Source organism: Elgaria multicarinata, chromosome 10 (assembly GCF_023053635.1).
Source record: "Elgaria multicarinata webbii isolate HBS135686 ecotype San Diego chromosome 10, rElgMul1.1.pri, whole genome shotgun sequence".
NCBI classification, from domain to species: Eukaryota; Metazoa; Chordata; class Lepidosauria; order Squamata; family Anguidae; genus Elgaria; species Elgaria multicarinata.
In genome coordinates, this window is record NC_086180.1 from 3,918,062 (window position 1) to 3,945,541 (window position 27,480).

At 46.5% G+C, this 27,480-nt stretch overlaps 1 protein-coding gene across 2 annotated transcripts in view; it reads left to right on the forward strand.

Moving 5' to 3' along the window:
• The window catches only part of LOC134404860 (C-type lectin domain family 4 member F-like), a 41,716-nt gene extending 17,064 nt beyond the window's left edge, over positions 1-24,652 (forward strand). The window contains exons 2-8 of one of the 2 annotated variants that reach the window (XM_063135810.1): positions 8,427-8,546; positions 11,882-11,986; positions 12,517-12,630; positions 14,383-14,496; positions 16,192-16,343; positions 18,223-18,335; positions 24,399-24,652. In XM_063135810.1, coding sequence (XP_062991880.1) covers positions 8,427-8,546; positions 11,882-11,986; positions 12,517-12,630; positions 14,383-14,496; positions 16,192-16,343; positions 18,223-18,335; positions 24,399-24,552 — 872 coding nt within the window. In that variant the 3' untranslated portion in view covers positions 24,553-24,652. The remainder of the gene's footprint in view (positions 1-8,426; positions 8,547-11,881; positions 11,987-12,516; positions 12,631-14,382; positions 14,497-16,191; positions 16,344-18,222; positions 18,336-24,398) is intronic. The other variant, XM_063135811.1, reaches the window with a different exon arrangement.
• The last annotated feature ends 2,828 nt before the right edge of the window (positions 24,653-27,480 follow it).

Genomic DNA, 27,480 nt, shown 5'->3' on the forward strand with positions numbered 1-27,480 from the left:
CTCTCCAGACCCTAACACCTTTTTCTTATACACCCACCTACAACCAATGGCTTTTTCTCCCTTTGGTAACATAGTTGGTGTAAAAACATCATATTTTGACATACAGTCCATTTCTACTCTCATGGCCTGAACCCATTTTTCCCTTTCTGCTTCAGGCAGTTTCTTAACTTCTTCAAAATTCTCAGGTTCATAGGAGACTTGACAAATTCTGATTTGGCCAGCAGTGAATCTATCTGGTGGAACACCCTTATTGCTCCTTTCTGAGCGTCTGGGTCCTAATGATGTGCCAGCTTCCTCCTCCTCTTTCTTGGAGCTTGCAGTAGAGTTACTACTGCTACTCCTGCTGGAAACATCTCTTTGTTCCTCTTCTCGTTTTGGAGTTTCTAAGTTCTTTTCTTCAGTTGGCAACAAAACCTCAGTTCCATGAAGCCTCCCCCAGCTGCTGTGCTCTTCAAAGCTTGCAGATCTGGAGATAACAACATTGCTGCCTCCTGCTGAGAATCTGTATGCTTTGGAGCCAGGTGCATAGCCCAGAAACCTCAACCTTCTGGCTTTTGCCAGCCCCTTTCTCCTTGCAGCTTTTGGGATGTTAACCCATGCATAGCTGCCAAAAACTCTCAGGTGTGCTAGAGATGGCTTTTTTCCAAACATGAGGTAATAGGGGGTGTTGTTAATTGAAGAACTCCACAACCTATTAACCACATAATTGGCAGTTAGCATTGCTTCACCCCAGAAGTGGGCCTGAAGCCCCGAGTCTGCCATCATTGAATCTTTCATGGTTTGAAGAACTCCATTTCTACGCTCAGCCACTCCATTTTGCCATGGGGAATGAGGTGCAGTTCGCCTGGCTGAGATCCCTTTTCTTTTTAACCACTTCTGGAAAACATCAGCCATGAACTCACCTCCTCTGTCTGACTGCAATTGCTTAACTTTGGTTGAGAATTTTCTCTCCACCCAACTCAGCCAATTTTGGAACACCTTAAAGGTTTCACTCTTATTGTGTAGCAAATAACAAAACCCATATCTGCTATAATCATCTACCAACACCAGGACATACCTTGCCCCTCCTAGTGTCTTATCCAATGGCCCAATTAAATCTGCGTGAACTAATTCAAAAATTTGTTTTGTGACTCTATCACTCTTCTTTCCAATAGGGGCAACTTTGGATTTCGCCAATTTACAGGTGGTGCAGTCAAGAAATTGGTCACATGCTTTTACCTTCAAACCAAGACACACATCTGGCATCTTGCTTAACACTTTAAAGCTAGCATGCCCCAAGCGTCTATGTAACAGGTGCACACAGTTATCATGCATAGGCTTATTTTCAAAAACAGATTTTACATCTCCAGAAACATTAGAACCTTTTTGAACCATTTCATACAAATTGTTTCTTAATTCTCCTTTAGCTAGCAGATTATTCCCTTCTAGTACTTTGCATTGCTTGTCAGAAAACAAAACAGTATACCCTTCTTTATCCAAACAAGATACACTAATCAAGTTGTACTCTAAAGACGGTACACAAAGCACATTATTTACATTTTTACCAAGACAAGGGATAAATAAAGAACCTTCACCAAGGACATTGGAAGGTTTTCCATCTGCCAGTGTCACTGATTTCTGGTGTGGAGAATGCAAACTTGCAAACAGCTCCTTTCTGTTTGCAATGTGCTGGCTGGAGCCACTGTCCATTAGCCAAACGTCATTGGGCTCTTCTACAGCAATCTTAACCACAGAGATCTTGGGCCTCACTTTCTTCTTTTGTGGTGCAGGCTTTTTCTCCGCTGGTACTGGACAGTCTCTCTGCAGGTGCTTTCTTGATCCACAACGAAAACAACACTTAACAGCAAACGCCTTATTTTCATCCTGGGTTGCTGCCAATTCGGTGGAAGAATACTTCGGTTTGGCAGACTGCCTCACGCTCCCGTTACTGGACTCAAGCCGCTTATCATCTCTCTGACTTTGCTCTTCTATCAAGCGCCCAGTTAAGTAATGGAGTGTGAGCTGAGCCTCTGGCATAGCCTCCAAGGCTAGGACAAAATTGTCCCACGAATCATCTAAGGAACTGAGTACTACATATACTTTATGTGACTCTGCAAAGTTCATGCCTCGCTCCTCCAAGTCCATAAACAGCTTCCGCATCAGGTTGATGTGGTCAGACACACTTGACCCTGACTGCAGACGTGCTCTATACAACTTGCGAGTTAGCAAGACTTTACTTGCAGCAGTATCTTGCACATAGATTGCTCTCAAGGCGTTCCAACATGCTTGTGCTGAAGTTAGCCCTCTCACATGGATCAGCTGGCTGTCTTCCAAGCACAGAATAATATTTGCTAACGCCTTCTCATTGTTCCTTTCCTCCTCTTCATCTGGCTGGGCTGGGGGATTGCTTACAGCATTCCACAGATTCTCCCTCCGGAGATAGTGCTCTATTTTGCAGCTCCAAGCCAGATAATTAGTCTCATTTAGACGATTCAACGGCATGCCTGTAAAAGCCATAGCTGCAACTTTCTCACAAACTGCTCTTGAGATGCCTTGCTCCTCAACCCCTCGGCACAGCAAACGACACTCACCAGACTGCAGTTTCGAGATGCCACCTCTTCTTTGAGATATCACCAACTCTCAGTCTTCGCACTGGAAGCGGTCTGGGCCCATAACCCAACACTGACGTGGTAAGTATAGTAATGCACTTTTTAAAGCTAGTGCAGAATGCAACTCACACAAGCAGAGTTTTTCAGGAAGTCCAGTGTCAAAACAAAGAAGCTGATCTCAAGATGAAAGACCACACAGACAAAGATCAGTAGTGCTCAACTAAGTCCTTTACTGTGCAGTATCATTACAGCATGGCAGTGCAGCAGTAGATATTTACATCAATATACACAATGACTTTTACTCTAAACCTAACCCTTCTTCTCCACACTATCCATAGTCCATATTCTTCTTTATAGTCCTTTGAGCCAATCAGTTAGTGGCTTTCTTACCATGTGGTATTATTACATCAGCTTTACCACACTCTTTGTGAGTCAGCAAACCATTCCAGCTGCTCTTAATTAGTCACCTAACTGTAGGTGCAATAATCACTTTGGCCATGAAAATACCACCAGCTAATCTGGATTTCTCCTTATGTGTCATAATGGCAGAAAAACCTCTAGTCACTTTTTGGCTCACTCACCCAGAAACCTGACATTAGTAGTATAATATTTTATTCTTTTTATACAGCATACACACTTCTTGTCCCATTTCCCTACATTTATTTTATTCTTTTTATACAGCATACACACTTCTTGTCCCATTTCCCTATATTTATTAGTAATATTCTTAAACATATTATTAGATATTCTTAGTAGTATATATATTAGTATATTCTTAGTAGTATAATATTTTATTCTTTTTATACAGCATACACACTTCTTGTCCCATTTCCCTACATTTATTTTATTCTTTTTATACAGCATACACACTTCTTGTCCCATTTCCCTACATTTATTAGTAATATTCTTAAACATATTATTAGATATTCTTAGTAGTATATATATTAGTATATTCACTTGAACTCATGGAAGTCATTGACTTCAGCACAGCCACTACGTAGAGGCTGTGGTCCTCTGGGTGACTCGATCAGTGTGCTGATTTTGAGAAGCAACCTTTCACTGAAACTCATTCACTTCCCCAATTGAGGGTGAGGGAGGTTAAACTCCAGCAGTCCACGGGTCGCCCTTTGGAAAGCTCAGGGATCAAGTGGACTACTCGACCAGTCTGCTGATTTTGAGAGGCAACTTTTCACTTCAACTCATGGACTTCCCCTATGTGCGGGAGGTACTCCAGCAGTCCACCGATCGCCCGTAGCACAGCCACTAGCAAAGCCACTACAGTGGATGCTCTCTTCTCTCTCTCTCCTCAGTCCTCACTTGAGCACAGCCCCTACGGTGGAGGCACAGCTGGCCGTGCCTCTCTCCCCAACCACTGACTGCATAGGGACAGTTTAAGTTTCCTCCTGAGAAGTGAGCTTTCACTTCGACTCATGACAGCCATTGACTTCACCACAGCCACTTTGTGTGGGATGCTGTGGTCCTCCAGGATGTGGGTGAGGATTAGTAGCAGAAGCTGGTCCAGCTTCTCTCCCCGGTCTCGTCCCACCCCTCTTCCGCTGTAACCCTGTCTTTGAGAAGCAAGCTGTCACTTCAACTCATGGACTTCCCCTCAGAGAAAAAGCTAAGCTCCAGCAATCGACCGATCTCCCGTAGCACAGCCACTACGTTTCCTGAGAAGTGAGCTCTCACTTCAACTCGTCTTGTAGTGCGCCCGCCGAGTTGAGCACAGCCACTACAGTGGAGGCGCCTGCCCGCCTGCCTGGGAGCCGTCCTTGTGAGGTAGCTGGATCTGCTGGGACTGACTCCCCCGCAGATCTATGGCTTACTTGTGCAAGGTACCAGCTTTTCTGGGCCCGCCAACCCATGCCTGCCTGCCTGTCTGCCCGCCTGCCCCGGGGTGCTGCTGTGGTGGGGCATCTGCCAGGACTGACTCCTCGCCTACTCTGCCTGCCTCTCTGCCCGCCTGGTGCCTGGTTTGCTCCCAATCGTCCTCCTCTGTGCCCCTCAAGGCGTAACTGCTGGCTTAGAAAGAAAGAACCAGCCATCTTTGCCTCACTTGCTCCTTGCGCCCGCTTACGGGTTGGTTTGCTATGCGTTAGTGCTCAAGCCATCCTTGCGGCACTACAATGCATGCTGCCTGCCTGCCTGCCTGCCTGCCTGCCTTCCCTCCCTTCTCCCCTTCCCGCCTTGCAGGGATGGTGTATGTGTCTTGCTTTGACTCAGGGGAGAAGTCCTTCCTGCGCTCACTTAGACTTTATCAAGTTCAATAATCCCTTTTTCAAATGTGCCAGAAGATTTAGGGTTATCTCGTGGCATGTTGGGATTTCCTTGGAACTGGCCCCATTGAGCTGTCTGCATTGCAACTTTAAATCCCTGACATACTGGAGTGTCCGATTTATTGCGTTCCATCTGTGGCTCCGCAAGCTCCCCGAAATTAGGCATGTGCTCCGCTCCGATTAGAAGCGTAGAAGCAGGAGCATTTTCAAAAGTTCCCCTAACATCAGGGGATGATGGGATTGCCTTGAAACTTGGTGTCCATGGGGACACATGGGTAAGCTGTCATGGGACCAAAGGATAGGTTTCTGATGTGCAAATTGACATAGTTGTAGAATGGGACTTGATTTGGGGTGAGTTAAAAAGTTTAAGCCGCGCCAAAAATCAGGGGATGATGGGATTGCCTTGAATCTGGGCGTCCATGTGGACACATGGATAAGCTATCATGGTGCCGAGTTTGAGGTTTCTAACATGCAAATTGACGGAGCTATCCCAAGGGGTGTGAATGGGGTGCCCGATTTTCATAAATTCCCCAAAAATCAGGGGATGATGGGATTGCCTTGAAACTTGGTGTCCATGTGGACACATGGATAAGCTATCATGGTGCCAAGTTTGAGGTTTCTAACATGCAAATTGACATAGTTGTAGAATGGGACAATTTGGGGTGAGTTAAGCCGCGCCAAAAATCAGGGGATGATGGGATTGCCTTGAGTCTGGGCGTCCATGTGGACACATGGATAAGCTTTCATGGTGCCGAGTTTGAGGTTTCTAACATGCAAATTGACGGAGCTATCCCAAGGGGTCTGAATGGGGTGCCCAATTTTCAAAAATTCCCCAAAAGTCAGGGGATGATGGGATTGCTTTGAAACTTGGCGTGCGTGTGTATACCCCCATGAGGTGTCATGGTGCCAAACATGAGGTTTCTAACTTGAACAGAAAAAAAGTTGTATACTTTTTTAGCTTTCAATGCAACCCTATGGGGGGCAAAAACGGAGCTCCGGATCCGGATCCGGAGCTCCGAGCAGAGCGGAGCGGAAGTGGGTGAAGCGGGGGTGGGGCGGAGCGGCCCGATCCGAAAAATGGCGGATCTGCAAGTGAAGCGGAGCGGGGGGTCCGTGCACACCCCTAGTAAAAAGCACAACCAGGATAAAACCACGCAGCAGAAATTGATATAAGATTAAAATACAGAACTAGAACAGTAAAATTTAAATTTAAGTTAAAATTAAGTGTTAAAATACTGAGAGAATAAAAAGGTCTTCAGCTGGCGACGAAAAGAGTACAGTGTAAGCGCCAGGCGGACCTCTCAGAGGAGCTCGTTCCACAGCCGGGGTGCCACAGCGGAGAAAGCCCTCCTCCTAGTAGCCACCTGCCTCACTTCCTTTGGCAGGGGCTCACGGAGAAGGACCCCTGTGGATGATCTTAAGGTACATATGGGAGGAGGCGTTCCTTCAAATAACCTGGCCCCAAGCCGTTGAGGGCTTTGAATGTTAGTACCAGCACTTTGAATCGGGCCCGGACCTGGACTGGCAACCAATGAAGTTGTAAAAGGACTGGCGTAAAGTGGTCTCACTGGCCAGTCCCTGTTAGTAACTGGGCTGCCCTGTTTTGTACCAGCTGAAGTTTCCAGATGAATTGCAGATGAGTTGGACTGCAACTGACATCATTCCTAGCCAGAGAAGTGTTATGGGTGGGGGAAGCGTTGTGGAACTGAAGCAGTGAATTGGCATTTTGCACCCATTTGCACGCATGTATATAAATAGTGTACCTCAGTTGTGATACAGCTCCCCATAAAACCTCTAAAACAGCCTTCTCCAACCTGGTGCCCTACACATGTGTTGTTCTACAACTCCCAGTATCCCGCAGCCAGGAATGCTTTGAGATGACCTCCCTTTGAGATGACCTCCCTAAGAGGTTACCAGGGTTACCAGGTGCCGGTACCACAACAACAACCCAGGGACAGTTTGGGATAGAAGCAATGGGATTATAGGCATACCTTAGAGACCAGCTTCTCTCTCTTCTTAGTGCCGTGCAGGGATTGGGCCCTCCCATCGCCAGAACTGCCTTCATGGAGTCATCTGGTGCAACATTATTTATTTATTTATTACTTATATCATTTGTATTCCACCCTATATCACAAGGATCTCAGGGCGGCGTACAGATAAAATCATACAATATAAAACAATAAATATACACAGCTAAAAACAAATTAAACCATGAATCAAGTTAGAAACCCGTATATAATTTAAAAGCAGCAAAAACAATTAAAACACTTAAAACAATGTGCAAGCCAGGTGAATTTAACCATTAAAGGCTTTGTTAAAAAGCCATGATTTTACTTGGCGCCGGAATAAAGTCAGAGTTGGAGCCAGTCGGGCCTCCAAGGGGAGGGCCTTCCCCAGTCGGGGTGCCACAACAGAGAAGGCCTCTCCTATGTCCCACCATAGTGTATGTGTTGTGTTGGTAGGATGCGGAGGAGGGCTCCTCCAACAGATCTCAAGTCTCGGGCAGGCAGATGTAGGGAGAGGCACTCCCTCAAGTATCAAGGTCCCATGCCATTAATGGTGCAGTGCCTACCCTGCCTGCTAAGAGTTCTCAGTTCCAAAGGGGAATACGATGTAAAAATTAGAACTTATTATTATTATTATTATTATTATTATTATTATTATTATTATTTATTTATTTATCTAGCACCATCAATGTACAAGGTGCTGTACAGAGTAAAACAGTAAATAGCAAGACCCTGCCGCATAGGCTTACATTCTAATAAAATCATAATAAAACAATAAGGAGGGGAAGAGAATGCAAACAGGCACAGGGTAGGGTAAACAGGCACTGGGTAGGGTAAAACTAACAGTATAAAGAAGACACTGCTTTTCTCATTCCTGCACGAAAAGCTGCACTTTTCCAAATTCTCCCTTCCACGCAGCTCAGGCTACAGATCAAGAAGACAATTAATTACAGAGCAGAATTTGCAAGTGCTGTCCATTCCTGCACAGATCCTGAATGAGGGCAATATCCACCCATTTTGTCACCCTGGGCCATGCTCTTCCTGGGGCACAAGTTGGTGCTTCTAAGAGCCTTTCTAAATGAGGCATTTATTGTGTGCTCATGATTTCTCATTAATGGCAGTTTGCAAGTACTTTACATGACATTGTTATCCTCCAGGTCCTCTCCTGTGCTTTGCAACCATTGTAGCATGTTTTTTTCCTAACAAGGAAAGTCTGGTATTTCCCTGAATTACAGCATGAGACTCTTGTGTATTTGTACAATTCCCCTATACCATAGCACCATCTAGTGGTTATGTAATGGAACATATAGAAAGTCAGAAAAAGAAAATCCAGATGTGAGGGGACATGTGTAAAGAAGACAATCTTAATCCCAGAAAGAATCTGGAAGCAGAAACCTCAGTTAAGTGGGGGGGGATTAAAAGCCTCGTGTAGAAAAGCTCTCCATCTCAGATGGTGACAGTAGTGGCAATCCCTGCTGGAGCCTCACAAGAAGGAGAGAGAGAGAGAGAGAGAGAGAGAGAGAGAGTAAATCTGTTTCACTATCCTCTTCTTCCAGGAATTTCTCCTAAGGGATCAGGTCATCGCACATCCCACAAGAGAACCATCTTCTTCCTGGTCTTCCTGGTTCTCCTGGTTCTCCTGCTGACCATCTTGCTTATTGCAGTGGTCATTCTGAGTAAGTACAGCGGTATAAAGGCATTTCACCTAACCATATTTGAATTTATTTCCAGTCCACCTTATCACCTGGGCTCTGGGCAGGCATGAAGCTCTAGCAACTTCCTCGAGTGCTCTTTTTATTGCGAGTAACTGCCAAACTGGATTGTTCCTGTCCCAAATACTTGCTAGCTGAAGGGGGGACTGCCTCTGGGTATGTGCAGAGCAATGAAACCATTACAGGGTTTCTGAGCCCTCTTGCCGAGTGGACACTGCAGCCAACCTGATGGGAAGCCATTTTTGAATTCCCCACTATGTCCTCAAAGCACCCAACATTTCTACACCTGAGGGCCTTCGGGGAGGGAGGGGGAATGATCCTGGACTTACCTGCTTCCAGTATCATCTCTGGGCATCTAAACAGAAGCGTAATATCCCAGAAGGGAAGAGGGATGTCGCACCCACCTTTTTTTTAAAAAAAAAAATAGGAGTCGGAGTGCACTTGCACTCTAGTGCAAAGTAAGTTATATATATTAAAAAAAAAGCCCTGACCCCGCTCCCCCCACCCTTGATGTCCCTGGACTTCCCCCGGTCTGGCTCCTTTCCACTGCTGACCCCTGCTGGGAGGGGGGAAGAAGCTGGGATGGGTGCCCACACCACCCATGGTCCTTGGGATCATCCCCGGACAATGGGTAAAACTGGGATGACCAAGTTCTCAGTTATCGGCAGGAAAATGGAGGGATCATCCCTGCTTGCTCCCAGGATCTCCTGTGCATCATTTGGATTCACAGGGATGATCCAGGTGGAAAAGGCAGGTATAGAAAGGGCCACAGTGTCACTCTGGGACAGTGGAGGCTGGTGGCTCCATCAATAAGGCAGTAAATCCGCTCCAGATTTCAGTCAGAAGCACTCAGAATTCTAAAAGAGCCCTCCATGCTGCAAAACAATCAGAACTATAAAGGAGCTATCCGAGCGTCAAAGCACCTTGGATAGCTTTGACTGGTTCTTACTGAAACCCAGAGTGGATTCACTGCCCCACTGACATCAGAGCCACCAGCCTCCACTGCTTCTGGGCATTGTGGGGAATTTAAAATGGTGGTCGCTCGCCAGAGCCAGTCACCTGGTGTGGGAGGCCCAGTACAAGTACCATTACTGGTGAGCCCTACTGGGGAACTGGGGAGAGGCACTCTAGCTGCCCGAGGGATGGTTCTAATATTCAACCTGCCTCCAGCCCATGGCTGCCTGGACCAACAGTGTGTCTCAGCCATCGCTCCTTGCAGCTGGTGCCTCTAAAGAGAAAAGATGGACGACAGAGATTAGGAAATTGTACCAGCCCCAAGAAGACCAGGCTTATGCCCAGCAGGTAGATGGGATCCTTTCTCAGATGGCCCGTGGAGAGGTTGGAATGGACTGAGCTTTGCACCCCCTCTAGCCCCTAGTTTTCAATTCTCCATCTCCTTTCGATAGATGAGATTTACATGTAGAAGGTGGGTAGGAACTGGCAAAAGGACTGAGAGCGAAGAGCCGAGAGAAATGCTGCCTCGTGTTTTAAATGGATATTGGGTTTTTTTATACTTTTGGTTGTTTTTAAATTTTGTATATCTGTTTTTAATGTTCATTGTTTTTAAGTTTTGTAAACCGCCCAGAGAGCTTTGCGATGGAGCGGTATATAAATGTAATAATATAATAATAATAATAATAATAATAATAATAATAATAATAATAATAATAATATAAAAATAATAATGCAACTACACAAACAAAACTTTGAGGATGTGAAAGCAGCCTGAGGTCAGAGAGATATGACCTCTAAAGCCCTATATGGCTTGGGACCAGGCTATCTGGTCTTTTCCCATTGTCTGGTCCTTAAGACCATCCGGTGATGCCCTTATTTCAAGACTGCCACCTTCGGAGGTACATTTTGGTGGTGATGTGAGGAAGGGACTTTTTGGTGGCTGCTCCCAAACTGAGGAACTCTGTGCCAAATGAGGCTAGGTTTGCTCCCTTTCTGCTGTCCTTCTGCCAGCAGGGAAAGACCATTTTATTCAAGAAAGAACTTTGGCCCATAAGTGGGTCTGTGGGTTGGGTGCTGTTTTTATTCTGTAATTGATTTTTTAATTGTATTTTATTTTACTTATTTATTTATTTATTTATTGCACTTACATACTGCTCCCATAGCCAGGGCTCTCTGGGAGGTTTACAGAAATTTTATTGTTGTTTGTGTTGTATTGCTTTAATCTATTTTAACTTGTTTTAGGAAGTGCCTTAAATGCCATTTTTTGTGGGAAGGCAAGTTATAAACCAAATAATCAAACAATAGGATATTTTCCAATTTCACCAAACCCCTTTAGGGTACAAGGCACCTGTTGTGCTTAGATCTGTCTCCCCCAACCTGGTGTCCTCTAGCTGTGTTGGATGGCAACTCCCATCATGGGAGCTGAGAATGATGGGGATTGCAGTCTAGCACATCCCGAAGGCATCAAGTTGAGGAAGGCTGCACTGTTCTACCCCTTTTGCTGCTTTTACTTTTGGTTTTATTCTATGCAGCTGCTGGTTTTATCTTGACCTGTTTTACTGCCATTGTTGTATTGCTATTTTGTGTTTTAATTAGTACACCACCCAGGGATCATTCAAAAGGTAGAACCAAAAAAAGGGGGGATTTTCACACTCTGCTTGTAGCACTTGTTTATGTGTGGAGTACCTGTTTCTAAACCCTGAGAGAACAGATTCATGCAGATCTCGCATGACACCTGATCCCGGAAGACTCACGAGACTTGAGACTTCTGGGAGAGGCAGGGAAACTGACTGTTCTCCTCCCTGCTGGCCAGTTGAGGCCTGGAACAGCCTCTTAACGCTTGCATTAAGAGGCCCCTTCAGGCCTCAATTGGCCAAGGGGGGTGGGAGCACAGCAGACATTTTCCAGGCCTCCAGAAAGTGTGCAGATTGGCCACGCCATTAGTGGAGCTTGGAGGATATCTGCGTGTGTGCAGATAATCCTCCAAGGCACGCTAATGGCATGGCCAATGCTCCCACATACACCTTTCCCAGTCATTTTTTAAAAATTAAAAATCCCCCTGGGGCCCCCTGAGGGTTCAAAAACCTGGACATATCCGGGCAAAACCAGAAAGTTGGTCACCCTATAGCTCTAGTGAAAAGTAGGCGCTTTGGCTGTTGGGCGGTATGAAAATGCAATAAATAAATAAAAATAAATAAATAAATAAAGTCCAGGAGGGCCTTGCCAGTGGGCCCCTGCCAAGATGTAGACCCTCAGCAGGTGCCCAACCATGCCTGCCCTTGATGTCAGCCCTGTTCACATGAACTTTTTTTTGGAGGTTAATCCTGCAGTTGTCTGATCTGTAGATCACCAGAAAGAGAGAAAACTCCTGGAACTTGAAGGAATGGCAAAGAAGATTAGAACCTCCTTACGGCACAATGTCTCTTATGCATCAGGGGAAGCTTCTGAGAGTAAGTTGCAAAGCTGACAAATTTGATACTCATGACTGGCAGCAAAGGATGCTGTGTCTATTCTTTTTTTGCCCTGCTTCCTTTTTCGCTTCCAGAAGATGTATTCTATTTTATTTATCATCTGTGTGGCACTCTTCAATTTGCATAGCGAAATAGGAATTCTTATTTTATTTACCCTCCCAGCAAATCTGCAAGGGTGGGGCATTATTATGTCCATTTGACAGATGAGGAACTGGGCTTGAGGGAAATGCCACACCACCACAAGCCAGCAAGGACAGTCAGGATCACATTGACTCTTCTTACTGTTTTACTTCCTCAGGCAGGGCTGCAGAGAGCATCTTTTCTCCTGATAAGAGGTCCTGTGCTTTTGAACACCTGCAGGCCAGTCAGAAATTTCGGTGGTGCTGCTCTTCCCCTTCACTAGATCTAAATTACATTCTTTGGAAGGCAAACAACTTAGACAATGCTAATCCCTTCTGTTCCCCAATTCACTCAGCCCCAAAGCTTGATTTGTTCTGAAATTCTACTAGGCTCAGTGCTTTCAGCTTTCGAGCTTTTGGAAGACCTTGATGAGACTTTGTCCGAGACCCAGGCCCGTTTGAAGAATGTCAGCGCGTCACAAGAAGCGGCCGAAGAGCGTTACAGTGAGTAGGAGCCCACCTGGTAATATTTGGTGACTTGGTTCATGCATGTCCCACCCTTCGTCTAAGGAGAACAGCCAATGGCCATGCTCGCTGTGGATAATAGGAGTTACAGTCCAAGACATTTGGAGGGCAGCAGGTTGGGGAAGACTGAGTTACAGAGAGGCACCAATGCTGTGCCAGCTGGCTGTGGGCATTGTAGTCCCACACATCTAGAAGTTATCAGGTTGGGAAAGGCCTGTGCTAGTATTATGAGTCTCCCTGTCCACCTTCTTTATGCCATGCATATTTTTTTTAAAAAAAATTAATACATCCGAACAATACAACAATACAATATAAAACAATACCACATAATACACAGTAATATAAAGTAAAAAATTTGATAAACATATGTTCTAACTTAATTCTCTTTAACATAATCATAATTAACATAAAAGTGCCCCCTCCAACCATGGGATCTTATTTATATTTCCAAAATCTCATTACTTCTTCTCGAGGTGTTTTCCCTCTCCCCTTTAATAATACAAACTCTAAAAACTGTTTCCATATTCCTTCAAAGTCATTCGTTTTTATCATTCCTCTTCTAACTTTTATATTACATGTTAGTTTATCGTTAATAGCGATGTCCCATATTTCTTTATACCAGTCTTTATATGATAATCCCCTTGAACCTTCCAGTTCCTAGATATCATTAATCTTGCTGCTGTTAACAAATTTGTTATCAGTTCTTTTGTCTCTTGATTACAATTCAATTCTCCATATACTGATAACAATGCCACTATAGGTGTCTCTTCAATCTCCATTCCTAAAATTTATTTTATCTCTTTAAACACCATTTTCCATAATTTTTGTACAAATTCACATTCCCACCACATATGTAAATACGTTCCTTTCTCTTGACAACCTCTCCAGCATGTTGCTGAATTCATCTTATTTATTTAATTTAATTTTACCGGGGTTAGGTACCACCTACAGACAATCTTGTAATAGTTTTCTTTTATCCTCACAGACATATTTCTCAACACTCGTTGTTTCCATATCCCTTTCCAACTCTGTTACCCTATTTTCCTTCAAGTCAGTTTCCCATACCGTCTTGCCTACGCTTTCCGTCTCTCCCTTTTCCACTAATATTCTATATATTTCACTCGTTAGACCTTTTATTAGTTTGTTTTCTCTTTTCTCATTTTCTTTTTTTTAGAATCAGCTCCTCAAACATCGTAATTCCTCTACACTCTCCATTGTCATTTAATCATTTCTTCGTCCACTGTTCTAACTGAATATAATTTAACCACGTTATGTTTCCCTCTCTTAATCTCTCCTTTATTTCTTCCCTAGTTCTCATCCTTTCTAGCCAATCTTTTAACTTCATTACCTTTCTTTCGTTTAAGCTTTTTCCCAACTCATTTTTTAAATTTCCCAGAAAGTTCCTCATCATTATCACTGGTGATATTGGGGAAATACTCGGAAGTAAGTCCCTTTTATATAATCGCCATATTTCCCAGTGATTTTTTAAAAAGGAGTTCTCTATTTCTTCCCCCCATTTCTTTGCATAATCTCTGAAAAATATATTTTCAAATTTCCATTCTATATCCTCTCCCTTTCTCTCCCAGTCAGAAATTTCGGTGGTGCTGCTCTTTCCCCTTCACTAGATCTAAATTACATTCTTTGGAAGGCAAACAACTTAGACAATGCTAATCCCTTCTGTTCCCCAATTCACTCAGCCCCAAAGCTTGATTTGTTCTGAAATTCTACTAGGCTCAGTGCTTTCAGCTTTCGAGCTTTTGGAAGACCTTAATGAGACTTTGTCCAAGACCCAGGCCCGTTTGAAGAATGTCAGCGCATCACAAGAAGCGGCCGAAGAGCGTTACAGTGAGTAGGAGCCCACCTGGTCATATTCGGTGACTTGGTTCATTCCTGTCCCACCCTTCATCTAAGGAGAACAGCCAATGGCCATGCTCGCTGTGGATAATAGGAGTTGCAGTCCAACACATTTGGAGGGCAGCAGGTTGGGGAAGACTGAGGCCATTGCTAGATGAGGTCTTAGCCCGGTGTGAGGCCCGGTCTCCCTCCTGTGCATCCAGATGATGCACAGGGGATCCTGGGGTCAGGCTGGGCTAAGACCTCACTTAACCCTGGATAAGCAGATTCACTTATGGCCCAGCTTTTCCACAGCCCCGGCCTCAGGCCGGGGCTGCAGAAAGTCTAGCAAGGTCCGTGGCTTTTCCCGGCTGCTCACTTACTTGCGAGTAGCTGGGAGAAGCCACGAACTGGGCACAGTGCTCATAGGAACGCTGTGCCCATCGTGCTGGGGGGCGATCATGGGGGGGAGAGATGGGGGCCGGGGGAAAGACCAGATCTGGCAGGAGAGGGGAGAGAAGAACGGGGACGGGCATCGGGGTGGGGACAGGGCCTGGCGAGCAGCGATGGGCATCGGCGACTGGGGGGAAGAAGGATGGGGACAGGGCCTGGCAAGCGGCGACAGGCATCGGGGACCGGGGGGAAGAAGGACGGGGACAGGGCCTGGCGAGCGGTGACAGGCATCGGGGACCAGGGGGAAGAAGGATGGGGACAGGGCCTGGCGAGTGGCGACAGGCATCGGGGACCGGGGGGAAGAAGGACGGGGACAGGGTCTGGCGAGCGGCGACAGGCATCGGGGACCGGGGGGAAGAAGGACGGGGACAGGGCCTGGCAAGTGGTGACAGGCATCGGGGACCAGGGGGAAGAAGGACAGGGACAGGGCCTGGCAAGCGGTGACAGGCATCGGGGACCGGGGGGAGAAGGACAGGGACAGGGCCTGGTGAGTGGCGACAGGCATCAGGGATCGGGGAGGAAGAAGGACAGGGACAGGGCCTAGCGAGCATGGACGGGCATCGAGGATGGGGGGGCTGGTGGATGGGGGGACAGGGCCTGGCGAGCGGGGACCCTTTATTTTTTAAAACAAAACTACCTCCTTCGGCGGTGCGCTCCTGCGCACATGGCCCTTTAAGGGGGGGAAACCGGAGCATGCAACAGGGCTTTCCCTTGCCCATCGCATATTGAAATCTAGAAAAGGGCGACGGCACACACTAGCTGTAGCACGCTGTCGCTCCTACTCCCCACCGGATTATCTGGTAGGTCTAGCAAGGCCCTGTGCTACAGACAGTCACCAATGCTGTGCCAGCTGGTTGTGGGCGTTGTAGTCCCACACATCTAGAAGTTATCAGGTTGGGAAAGGCCCGTGCTAGTACTATGAGTCTCTCTGTCCACCTTCTTTATGCCACGCATAGTTCTATACTAATTTATTTATTTAATTAAAATGCCAACCTGTAACAAAATGTTCCTGGGGCTGCTCACCTAATCCCAATCTTCAAGCACCTCCCCCATCCCTCAGTTACCATTCTCCCTAAACTTGAAAGTCCTGGATGCGCCGACTACTGGCCATGCTGGCTGGGGCTGATGGGAGTTGAAGTCCAGAACATCTGGAGAGCACCAAGTTGGGGAAAGCTGCCCAAACCTCCTAATCATGTCGCCTTTGCCTTTTCTGCAGCGCAGGACACAAACCGTCTCATTCTTTTTTTCTGAAAGGGAACGTTCAGAGAGTGATCTCTGCCAGATGGAAGTTTTATGAGGGGAGCTTCTACTTCTTTTCCCAAGTGGCCAAGTCCTGGCATGCAGCTGAGCAATTCTGTACATCATACGGGGCCCACCTGACCTCTGTCAACTCCCGACAAGAGATGGTGAGCAGACACCTTTCACAGCCTTGTTTGCCATGGGGGTATTTTCTTGTCCCAGTCCGACTGTGCTGCATAATCCAAGAACTATCCTCACGTGTAATTTAGCCCTTAATCTCCTCAAAGTAGCCACCAGGATGGACCTGGGCCAGATCTACACCTTGTGTCAAACCAGTATGAATGTAGAATAAAAAGCGGTAGTAAATAACACTGTGAAAGCAGTATATGCAATGTGGAAGGTGCCCCAACAGTGATCAGTGCACTTCAATGCTGCTAAAAAGCAGTCGTGTAGATCTAGCCCTGGGGACTATTACTGTGGCAGTCAACAAATTAAAGATATTTTAGAAGATTAAGCTGCCTTTGACCCCTGTATCTATTAATCAATTGATCAATCAATCAATTGCTCACAAATAAGCTTACCTTTGGGGCAAAACCACAAAAGAGGGGCCCACCTGAGGCACTGGCCCTCTTCATAAGATGTGGGCGCAAAAGAGGCAAGCTCTGGTGCTTAGAGAATTCATATAAAAATTTTTTTATCTGTAGCTAAAGGTGCTCAACGTTTCAGACTAGGAGTCCTTCATCAGGACGCTGAAAACTAGGGTATTATAAACTGCAGACCGCAATCTGAAAAACTTTGCACTACAGTAACTCCTTGGCAGCTCATTAACTTTTTTCAGCTCCTGATGAAGGACTCCCAGTCTGAAACATTGAGCACTTTTGGATACAAATTTAAAAAAGAAATTATATGAATTCTCTAAGCACCAGAGCTTAAAGACTGATCTCTTCCGGCAGGCCTACCCAGCGGAATTTTAAGATGCCTTTTTTAATGGTGTGCTGCTTTTAATGATGCACTGGTTTTAAACGTTTGAATTAGTTGTATGCATTTTATGGTGTTTTTATTTGTGTTGTATCCCCGCCTCGATCCAGACGGAGAGGCGGGTAACAAAATTATTATTATTATTATTATTATTATTATTATTATTATTATTATTATTTTGCACCCATGCTATTTGGTGCATTTTCCTCTCACAGACACACCTCTTCATAAGACACTTTAAATCATGGCTTAAACCATGGCTTTAACAATGGTGAATAAGAGGGAAAGCCTTATTCACCATGGTTGAAACCGTGGTTGAAGGTATCTTCTGAACAGGGGCATTGACTGAAAGAACTGGGAGAACTTGCAATGTAATAAATGAAAGCTCTTGGCTGCCACAGCTTAGGTAATCATGTTTTGCAAACTTCTCATTCTCCCAATATCACTCTGCTCAACCGTTGACAATACTGGGCTATATAGTCCAATGCCCTGACTCACTACAAGATAACTTGCTATGTTACCCTTGACATAAATAGGCTTTAGGTTACATTCAGAAGAACTTTTCCCTGACATAGGCCATAGCTAGTCCTAAGGTTTATCCCTGGATCGTCCAGGGGTCAAACCTGTTCATCTAGGTGACACACAGGGGATCCAGTGCTCAGGCAGGGGTGAACCCTGGATGATCCCAGGATAAACCTTAGGTCTAGCTGTGGCCATAGCCAGGCATTCAGCCAACTGCAGGAGCATCCTTGTGGAAGTCTTTCTCCTCCTGAATTCAGGAGTTTTTCTCTTTTTCCAAGAATGAACCAATTTCCCACCACCACCACCTGCAGCAATCTTCCTTAATCATCTTGCGCTTAAATCTAGCTCATCATAGCATCACTCCTATATAATGCAATGCATTCTTGACAAATTTACATGTTGAAATGCATATTTCACCCTCAATTTATTCCATGGCTGAACCAAGATTTACAATGAGTTGCCCATTTCCTAGTCTAAATCACCCCACCCACCACCCACCCCTTCTGGTCCACAGCAGCTCTCAAGTGGTTTGACATTGTTTTGCAGGAGTATATTTTCAAGGCGGCTGGAGGGCAGAGTTTTTGGATTGGGCTCTCAGACCAATGGCAAGAAAACACCTGGACCTGGGCAGATGGCACAAAATACAACAAGGCGGTTAGGTAGGCAAAGTTTGAACACCATGGTTGGAAAGCAATGAATGAAGGGACTAGGTCCTACCATTGGACAGACATGACTCTTGTCCTTGTTGCTGGTTTGAAGGAGAACAAGGACAAGAAACAAAGGAGGCAAACAAGACTCTGGCCTTAGCTAGAACTACCGGTCACATGCAGCGTGCGACGACCTCACAGGGAGAGGTGTCACGCCCGCCATTTTGTTTTGTTTTTTTTCTTAAAGAAGAACCTGTGCCCTAGCGCTCATGCGCAAAAGGATATATATATATTAGGGTGACCATATGAAAAGGAGGACAGGGCTCCTGTATCTTTAACAGTTGTATTGAAAAGGGAATTTCTGCAGGTGTCATTTGTATATATGGAGAACCTGGTGAAATTTCCTCTTCATCACAACAGTTAAAGCTGCAGGTGCCCTGCCCACTTTTAAAATGGTCACTCTAGTATAGCTCCTGCAGCTTTAACTGTTGTGATGGAGGGAATTTCACCAGGTTCTCCATACATACAAATGACACCTGCTGAAATTCCCTTTTCAATATAACTGTTAAAGGTACAGGAGCCCTGTCCTCCTTTTCATAAGGTCACCCTAATATATATATTCCCCACTCACCCCACCCCACCTCCAATGGGTGCAGTGCTCCTGAGGAGCTCTGCGCCCCGTGTGTGGGTCCCAGCTCCTCAGGAGGAACCATGAAGAACAGGGACAAACTGCTACGCCCACACACACAAGCCGTGGTCTCGGGCTCAGCCCGAGACTGCAGGAAAAGTGGGCCTAAAGTGTAGGGCAAGATCCTGGGGCAAGGGAGGGAACATCCCTCCCTGATCCCAGGATCCCCTGTGCATCATGCGGACGCACAGGGATGATCCCGTGGATCGCCCCGGGATTTCACCCCAACTAGCTAAGGCCTACGTCACGATGGTTAAACATTTTGAGCTAAACATTATGGCTTAGCATGTCATGTAATCCATGACTTGGCGTGTTGTGTGAACCATTCCTAACCATGGTGGCTACATAACCACAGTTTAAACATGCTGCAAAAAGGTTAGCAGCCTAACCGTGGCTTAAGGTGTCGACTGAACAGGCTCATTCATTTCATTTCATTTCTATGCAGCCCAGTAGCCAAAGCTGTCTGGGCAGTTCACAGACATTACAAACTACAAATACAAGATAGTAAAAACATCATATAATATCTTTAAGATACAACAACTGAGACTGTTACAATAAGATACTAGACCTGATAAAAACAATTGACATGAATGCCGAATACCTTGGAATAGAGAACAGTCTTAACGCTGTACTAAAAGGACAACAATGTTGGTGCCAGGAAGACCTCAGTGCAGGGACTATTCCACAATTGGGGAGCCACCATGCATTCTCCCTTGTTGCCACCTCCTGAACTTTCCTCAGAGAAGGTGCTCGGAGGAAGGTCTCAGATGCTGATTGTAATGTCTGGGTAGGTTCATATCACACTTGTTTAGAAGAGTGAAGCATGACAAGCTAAACCTGCTGAAATTCCCTCTTCTACATAATCATTGAAGGCATAGGAAGAACCTGGTCCTCTTCTGCATCTGGGAATCCTGCTGTGAAACTGTGCCATTCTGAGTCTTGGATCAAGGGACGGTTTTGAGAACAAGGAAACAGTGATGTGTTTGGATACGGAAGGGAAGGAGCCAGAGGATAGAGAAAAGTTAATGAAGTGCTGAAGAGGAAAAATTATGACGATGGAGATGCACAGGCAACCAGAAGTTGGGGGAAGAGGGAGGGTGAACAGGTTAGAAATCATGAGGCCTAGTTTCCCCACCATCGGACAGGATGACAGAGACATAGATTCAGTGGCTTAGCTTTATTCAAAGGTGAATCAGGTGACACAGATCACACTTCAGAAGTCACAGCATTTAAGCTTAGAAGATCAGTTAACTGCCTCCACATGGGGCTTTTATCCTCTGATTGAGATTGGTCTCTACACACAGGAGCCATTTAACTGAGGGCCTTGCTAGACCCACCTTTAAATCCTGACGTGTGGAGCGGCCAGCCCGTGCTAGAAGTAGCGTGGGCTGTCACTCCTATCTACACATGACACGTGACGGGGTAAAGGAAAGCCCCGTCGCATCAGCCATTTTTTTTACATTTAAAGGGGCCTTGTGCACAGGAGCACACCAACGATATGGTAGGCTTTTTTAAAAAGCATTCCCCACTCCCCCCTGCCCCCGATTTCCCCCCCGCGATGTCCCATACCCACCTGCCCACCCGCCATGTCCAATGCCCCCACACCAGCCCGCCCACCCGCTCTCCCCCCACGCCCGCCTGCCATGTCAGATTGCCCGCCTGCCCGCCCCACCATATCCGATCACCCACCTGCCCAATTGCCTCCCCGCCCACTCACCCGCCATGTCCGATCAGCCACCCACCCGATTGCCCCCCCACCCACTCACCCACCATGTCCGATCACATTGCAACACATTGCTGTGTTGCGTAACAGATGCAGCACCACTGCACAGCCACTACATGGCAAAGAAGATATTTAGACATCCCCACTGTCATCTTGTAAGCATTCAGCAAGCAAGACTAGACATTTCTAGCTTTCAGACTTATCATAGGATTGTATGATCTGACGTTATATGGAAATATTGCAAAATATTATAAATCCACGTCCCTACTTTGAGAGAGCCTGCATTGGTTTTGTCCCTTTCCTTCTAGTCTGTGGCTTGGATCACTTGCCTGAGTAATATGGAACCATTTAATCTTCAGGTAACTTTATGGGGGTGAAAGAAAAAGGCATCTTTCAGATCTAATTGTCTAACAGGGGTATCACAGTTCTCTGCTTGTGTGACTTGTGCTGCATAGGTAGTAGGGGTGTGCACGGACCCCCCGATCTGCTTCTCTTCCAGATCCACAGCTTCCGGATTGGGTCCGCTCTGCTCCACTTCACCTATAGTCCACTCCGGTTCACTGCGAAGCTCCAGATCGGAGCTCCGCTTTCCCCCCCCATAGACTTGCATTGAAATCCAAAAAAGCCTACAACTTTTTTTCTGTTAACGTTAGAAACCTCAAACTTGGCACCATGATAGCTTATCCATGTATACATATGCATACCAAGCCTCAAGCAAATCCAAGCATCCTCTGATTTTGGGGGAATTTTTGAAAATTGGACACCCCATTTTCAGACATGGGATTTACTTCGACATTTTGAAAGATAAAAACTTGGAAGCAGGCACCCTCACAGATGCCTTCTAGATCCACATTCATTGCAAGTTTCAAGCAAATCCCATCATCCCCTGATTTTTGGCAGGGCTTTAACCTCTAACGCATCACCCCTAACTCCAATTCACACCCCTTTCGATATCTCTGTCAATTTTCATGTTAGAAATGTCAAATTAGGCACCATGACACCTGATGCATGTATACATATGCATGCTGAGCCTCAAGCAAATCCAAGCCTCCCCTGATTTTTGGAGAATTTTTGAAAATCGGACACCCCATTTTCAGACATGGGATTTGCTCTGACATTTTGACAGATAAAAAACTTTGAAGCAGGGACCCTCACAGATGCCATCTAGATCCACATTCATGGCAAGTTTCAAGCAAATCCCATCATCCCCTGATTTTTGGCAGGGCTTTAACCTTTTAACTCACCCCAAATCAAGTCCCATGCTAGAACTACGTCAATTTTCATGTTAGAAACATCAAATTAGGCACCATGACACCTCATGCACGTATACACATGCATGCCAAGCCTCAAGCAAATCCAAGCCTCCCCTGATTTTTGGGGAAATTTTGAAAATCGGACACCCCAGTATCTCAGGGATTTAAAGCTGCAGACAGCTCAATGGGGCCATTTCAAAGGAAATCCCAACATGCCATGAATTGGGGAGTTGATAACCCTAAATATGAATCTTCTTCCACACTTGAAAAATTTATTTGGAACTTCAAAAAGTCTAAGTGAGCGCAGGAAGGACTTATCCCCTGAGTCAAAGCAAGACACACACAAACCATCCCTGCGAGGCGGGCACAAGGAAGTGTGGCAAGGATTGTTTGTTTCTTTCTAAGCTAGCAGTAATGCATTGCAAACCAACCCTGCGAGGCGGGCACAGAGGAGGAGAACTGGCAGCAAGCATGCCGGAGGCTGGTGGGCACAAACCACAAAGCCCATCATGTAGTCCAGCTCCCAGGCATCAGGCAGGCAGAGAGGCAGGCAGAGATATGCCATAGATCTATGGGGGAGTCAGTCCCAGCAGATACCCCACCACAGCAGCACCCAGGGGGAGGAGGGAAGGCAGGCAGGCAGGCAGCAGACATTTCTGGGGGCACAAGGAAGTGAGCCAAGGATAGTTTCAAAGCCAGTAATGCAAACCATCCCTGTGAGGCGGGAGCAGCACAGAGAGATGCCTTTTCTTTTGCATCCCATAACTAGGAGGCTAGGAGGATAAGAGTAAAGCTTTGTGATCCTTGCTTCAGAGTTGATTGACTGAACTGTGATCACAGCCATTATTAAACAACAACAACAACAATAGTAACGTTAATAATAGCAATACTAATTAATATTAATAGCAATAATAATAAAAACAACAACAAGAAGGAGTTGAACCACAATGAAAGCCTGCCTGACTTCACTGAAGAGGAAAAGCCAGGAGAGCTTGGGCTATGGGGTATAAATATAAAATGGAATAAATAAATAAATAAACAAAGGAGGGGTGGAATTAAAAGCAGCAGTGTTGCTGAATAAACAACAAGAAGAATTTTTTTTAAAAGGCTATGTCTGTCTTTTACCAGTAAGAGTAAAGTGGACGTGCCCAGGGGGAGGGGGATATGCCAATTTGACTGGCCCTAAGTAAGTACCAGTCTTTAAGAAGTTACCTGTCACTTCAACTCATGACAGGCATTAGCTTCTCCACTCCAGTCTCCCTCCACTGGTTACTCTTTGGAGGGCTCTGATGATCCTCCAAGGAGTGCACTGTGCACGTCCAGATGCCCTAGGGGACCTCATCCCCTTGCACCACATCTATTCAGTTGTTCACCAAGGTTAGGGTGGGTAGCAGTGCTGTGTTTCCTATCTGTTATTTATTTGCTTAATATATGATTTCAGGTTGTGTTTGTGCATTTGGTGGGAAGTTTCCCAGTATCCCAAGTTACTCCCGTTTTGCCTATACCCCCCTCCAACTTTGGGATTGGAGGATGCTTCATCAGGTGATCATGACTGGGAGTTGAATCTGCCTCTCAGCACTTCAAAAACGTACCTCTCCCGCTTTTTTTACCCTATTTTTTAGAAAATTATAGCAAGCAAACCGCACCACGCAGAGTGCTGAGAGGAGGCTCAAAATGACCCCCACCCACGGCTCTCTAAGCACAGTGAGTTTCAAATAGATAGCTTTAAAAACATAAAAAGTTATCCGCTAATCTTTTCTGCAATGCAACCCTATGGGCAAAAAAATCCAAAATGGCAGGCGGATCGCTCCGCGAAAAGAGGAGCACTCCACCTATGGTCGCTTCTCTTCACCATGCTCCTCCAGCCCCCCGACTCGCTTCTCCTCCGCCTCAGGGCAAGGCAGATCAATTCGCTATTGCTTCTCCGGTCCGAGGAGAAGCGGATCACACCCCTAATAGGTAGATCTATGAGAGGAAAGGGCTGGTGGAGGAATAACCCTGTCCCACAACATGGGGAGAGACTACATGGCCTCCTGGTAAATTCTGCTCTACAATTCTTCCAACCACAGACACCAGAGAGCCAAAAGCTGCCCATAGTAATGTGGGCACAGTTATGATTCCGTCAGGAGTTTCCGCTTTCCCTTGGAGCGGATTTTTTTGCTTTTCAAGAAGTTCTGTAGGATGAAGTCTGATATAAGAAAATCTTCTGATTTCTTCACCAGAGTACAACCTCTAGTGTGGGCTCTCCCATACTAGAGGCCTTCAAGATGCAGCTGGACAACCCTCTGTCAGGGATGCTTTAGGGTGGATTCCTACACTGAGCAGGGGGTTGGACTTGATGGCCTTATAGGCCCCTTCCAACTCTGCTATTCTATGATTCTTTGATTGTCTGTGTGTGTGTGTCTTCTCAGTTTCTGGAGACCAGGACAACCTGACAACTGGAATCAAGCACCGGAGCAGCAAGAAGATTGTGTCCATTTCGAACACACTGAGTTACAACAGTCATGGAATGATAACAGCTGCCTCCGTGAATATAAATGGATCTGCAAGGCAGTCTTCTCCTGAGCAGAAGAATGTAACTTGCTGGATCATCCCAAGGGACCATCCAGCACAACGTTCTTCCTCCAACAATGGCCAATCAGATGATCCTGGTTGCTCACAAACAGTTCCCAATCCATAAAAGTGCTTCTGTAATTGCTAAATTTTCTTAGAAGCCTTTGGCGTGGGACTTTTGCCAAATGCTGCATCTAATATGAAATGTATACTTGGCTGCTCCCACACTGTCTGTTTGTTAATACCCGGGTGGTGAGGCCAGGCTTTCATTGGCAGAAGCCATGCTGCTGCTTCCAGAGCACAGCTGATCTTTCTCCATGTTTAACTTTCCTAGCCTTAATAACTCTTTCCAGCAACTTACCTGGGACAGACATTCAGTTGATGGAACTTGTCATTTATTGATTCCTTATTAAACAAAACAAGTAACACTGACAACCTTCCTGTCTCCTTGTAAAGGCCATTGGATAGGAGCAAGGACGCAAAGGAGGTCCTTGCTCCAGGCCCTGAGGAGATGCCTCTTTTCTTTGGTGCCATGGCTCTGACTCAGAGAGTCAGATCCACCAGCTAAACGTCCAAACCCACCCACGCACCCCGCTGCCGCCAGAGCTGCTCAGGCTGGCTGAACCGAGAGACAGCAGGAGCGGCTGCAGGAGGAGCGTGTGCACTCGTGCTCTCCCACCCCCGCTTCCCTTTCAGCTTTGCAAGGGGCAGGCTCGTGTGCCACCAAGGCAGAGTGCTCTGCCTTGGAGGGGCCAAGTCGGAGCTTGTCAGTCCTTGCCTCGCGGGGTGGGGGGGGTTATAATCTGAGCCGGAGCTGTCAGTCCTTGTCCATAGGAGCGCTGTGCCCATTGGGCTTGGGGGGGGAGATCACAGACGGGGGCGCAGAGGGGACATGGCAAGCAGGCGAGCGAGGGGGGGTGGACAGGTGAGCGGGGGGTGGACATGGCAAGCGGGGTGTGTGAACATGGCAAGTGGGGGGTGGACGGGAGAGCGGACAGACGGGCGAGCGAGGGGGGCGAGGGGGTGAGCGAGCAAGGGGCAAGTGGGGGTGAGCGGACAGATGGGAGAGCGAGGGGGCAAGTGGATGAGCGAGCGGGGGCAGGGAAAGCGGGGAACCCATTTTTTAAAAAAAAAAGACTTACCTTATCGTTGGTGCGCTCCTGCGCACATGGCCCTTTTAAGGTTTTTTTAAAAAAATGGAGGACACGATGGGGTTTTCCCTTACCCCATCGCATCTCACATGTAGAAAAGGGCGACGGCCTGCGCTAGCTGCAGCGCGGCCTCGCTCCTTCTCCTCTCCGGATTAACAGGTAGGTCCAGCAAGGCCCTCAATGACACCTGTGCTTGTTTTTAGACTAAAGTAAGCATACCTTTTTTGTACTGCAGATATTTGCATTCTGGGTTTTTTTTTTGTATTGAAGTCAGCATTGCATTCTCTTTCAATTGATATATAAACATTTGAATTTCATGGAACACAACATTTTCTATAAGCATGCAAAGTTGCAAAACATGAACATTTCAAAAAGTGCCCACAATTTTGGCCACCACTGTACGTTTAAAACTAACTCACTAACTAGCTAACTATGGCCAGAAGTACACCAAGCAGTATATAACACTTTGAAAACAATATATATAATGTGTCCTGGGTCCAAACCGTTGTCAAAAGCAGTTGTTTTTGATGGTTTTTAAATTTTGTATACTTTTAATGTTTACTATTTTTAATTGTTGTAAACCACCCAGAGAGCTTCGACTGTGGGGCGGTATATAAATGTAATAATAAATATATATATATATAAAGCAGTGGTGTAGATCCTGCCTACGTAAATGGCTTTCAGTCTTCTCTGGATCTTTTCTGGGGCAATAGCTGGTGTCGATCACCAGCCACCACTCCAACAACTTACCCCGGGGCAAAGAATGAATGAATGAAAGAATGAATTCCTTTATTTGCATCAGCCACAGGCCTTAGCATTTGAAATGAAATCAAAGCGCCTGTGTAGACGAGAGCCCCAGGGAAAGCCTGGGCGAACAAGTGTGTTTTCAGGAGGCATTTAAAAGATGCCACAAGTCTTTCTCCAGAACCTTGTCAAAAGCTTTGCTGAAATTGAGGTAGATTGTGTCCACAGCATTCCCCTTGTCTGCTAGAGTTGTTACCCTGCCAAAGAAGGAGAAAAGATTTGTCTCACATGACCTATTTTTGATAAAGCCATACTGACTCTTAGCAACTTCTTTTTCACTAATTCCCTCATTTTAGAGAAGTTTCCTCTTTTGAAGTCAAATGTGACTGTGTTGGGGCCTTGCTAGACCTACCTGATAATCTGGTGGGGAGTCGGGGCGAGGCCACGCTGCAGCTAGCGCGGGCCATCGCCCCTAGCTAGATGTAACATGCGACGGGGTAAGGGAAAGCCCCATCACATCCTCCATTTTTTTTATTATTAAAGGGCCATGTGCGCAGGAGCGCACCAACGGAAAGGTAAGGCTTTTTTTAAAAAAAATAAAGGGTTCCCCGCTCCCCCTGCCCCCGATTTCCCCCAAAACAATGTCTGATGCCCCCCCTGCCCGCTCGCTTGCCCGTCCTCCCCCCGCTCACCATGTCCACCCCCCCGCTCGCTCACCCATCCCCGCTCGCCATGTCCGGCCCCCCGTTCGCTCACCCGTCCCCAATCTCCTTGCCCTGGCCCCGTTCTTCTTCCCCCATCCGCCATGTCTGATGCCCCCCCCTGCCCGCTCACCAGCCCGCTCACCATGCTCACCCGAACACCCACCCACCATGTCCGATGCCCCCTCCGCATGCGCCCTGTCTGTGATCTCCCACCTCTGGCTCCGCTCTTTCCCCCCATCTCTCCTGCAGGGTCCGCTCTTTTTCCCCCCAGCCCCCATCTCCCCCCACATGATTCCCCCCCCCGGCCCGATGGGCACAGTGCTCCTGTGGAGTGCTTCTCC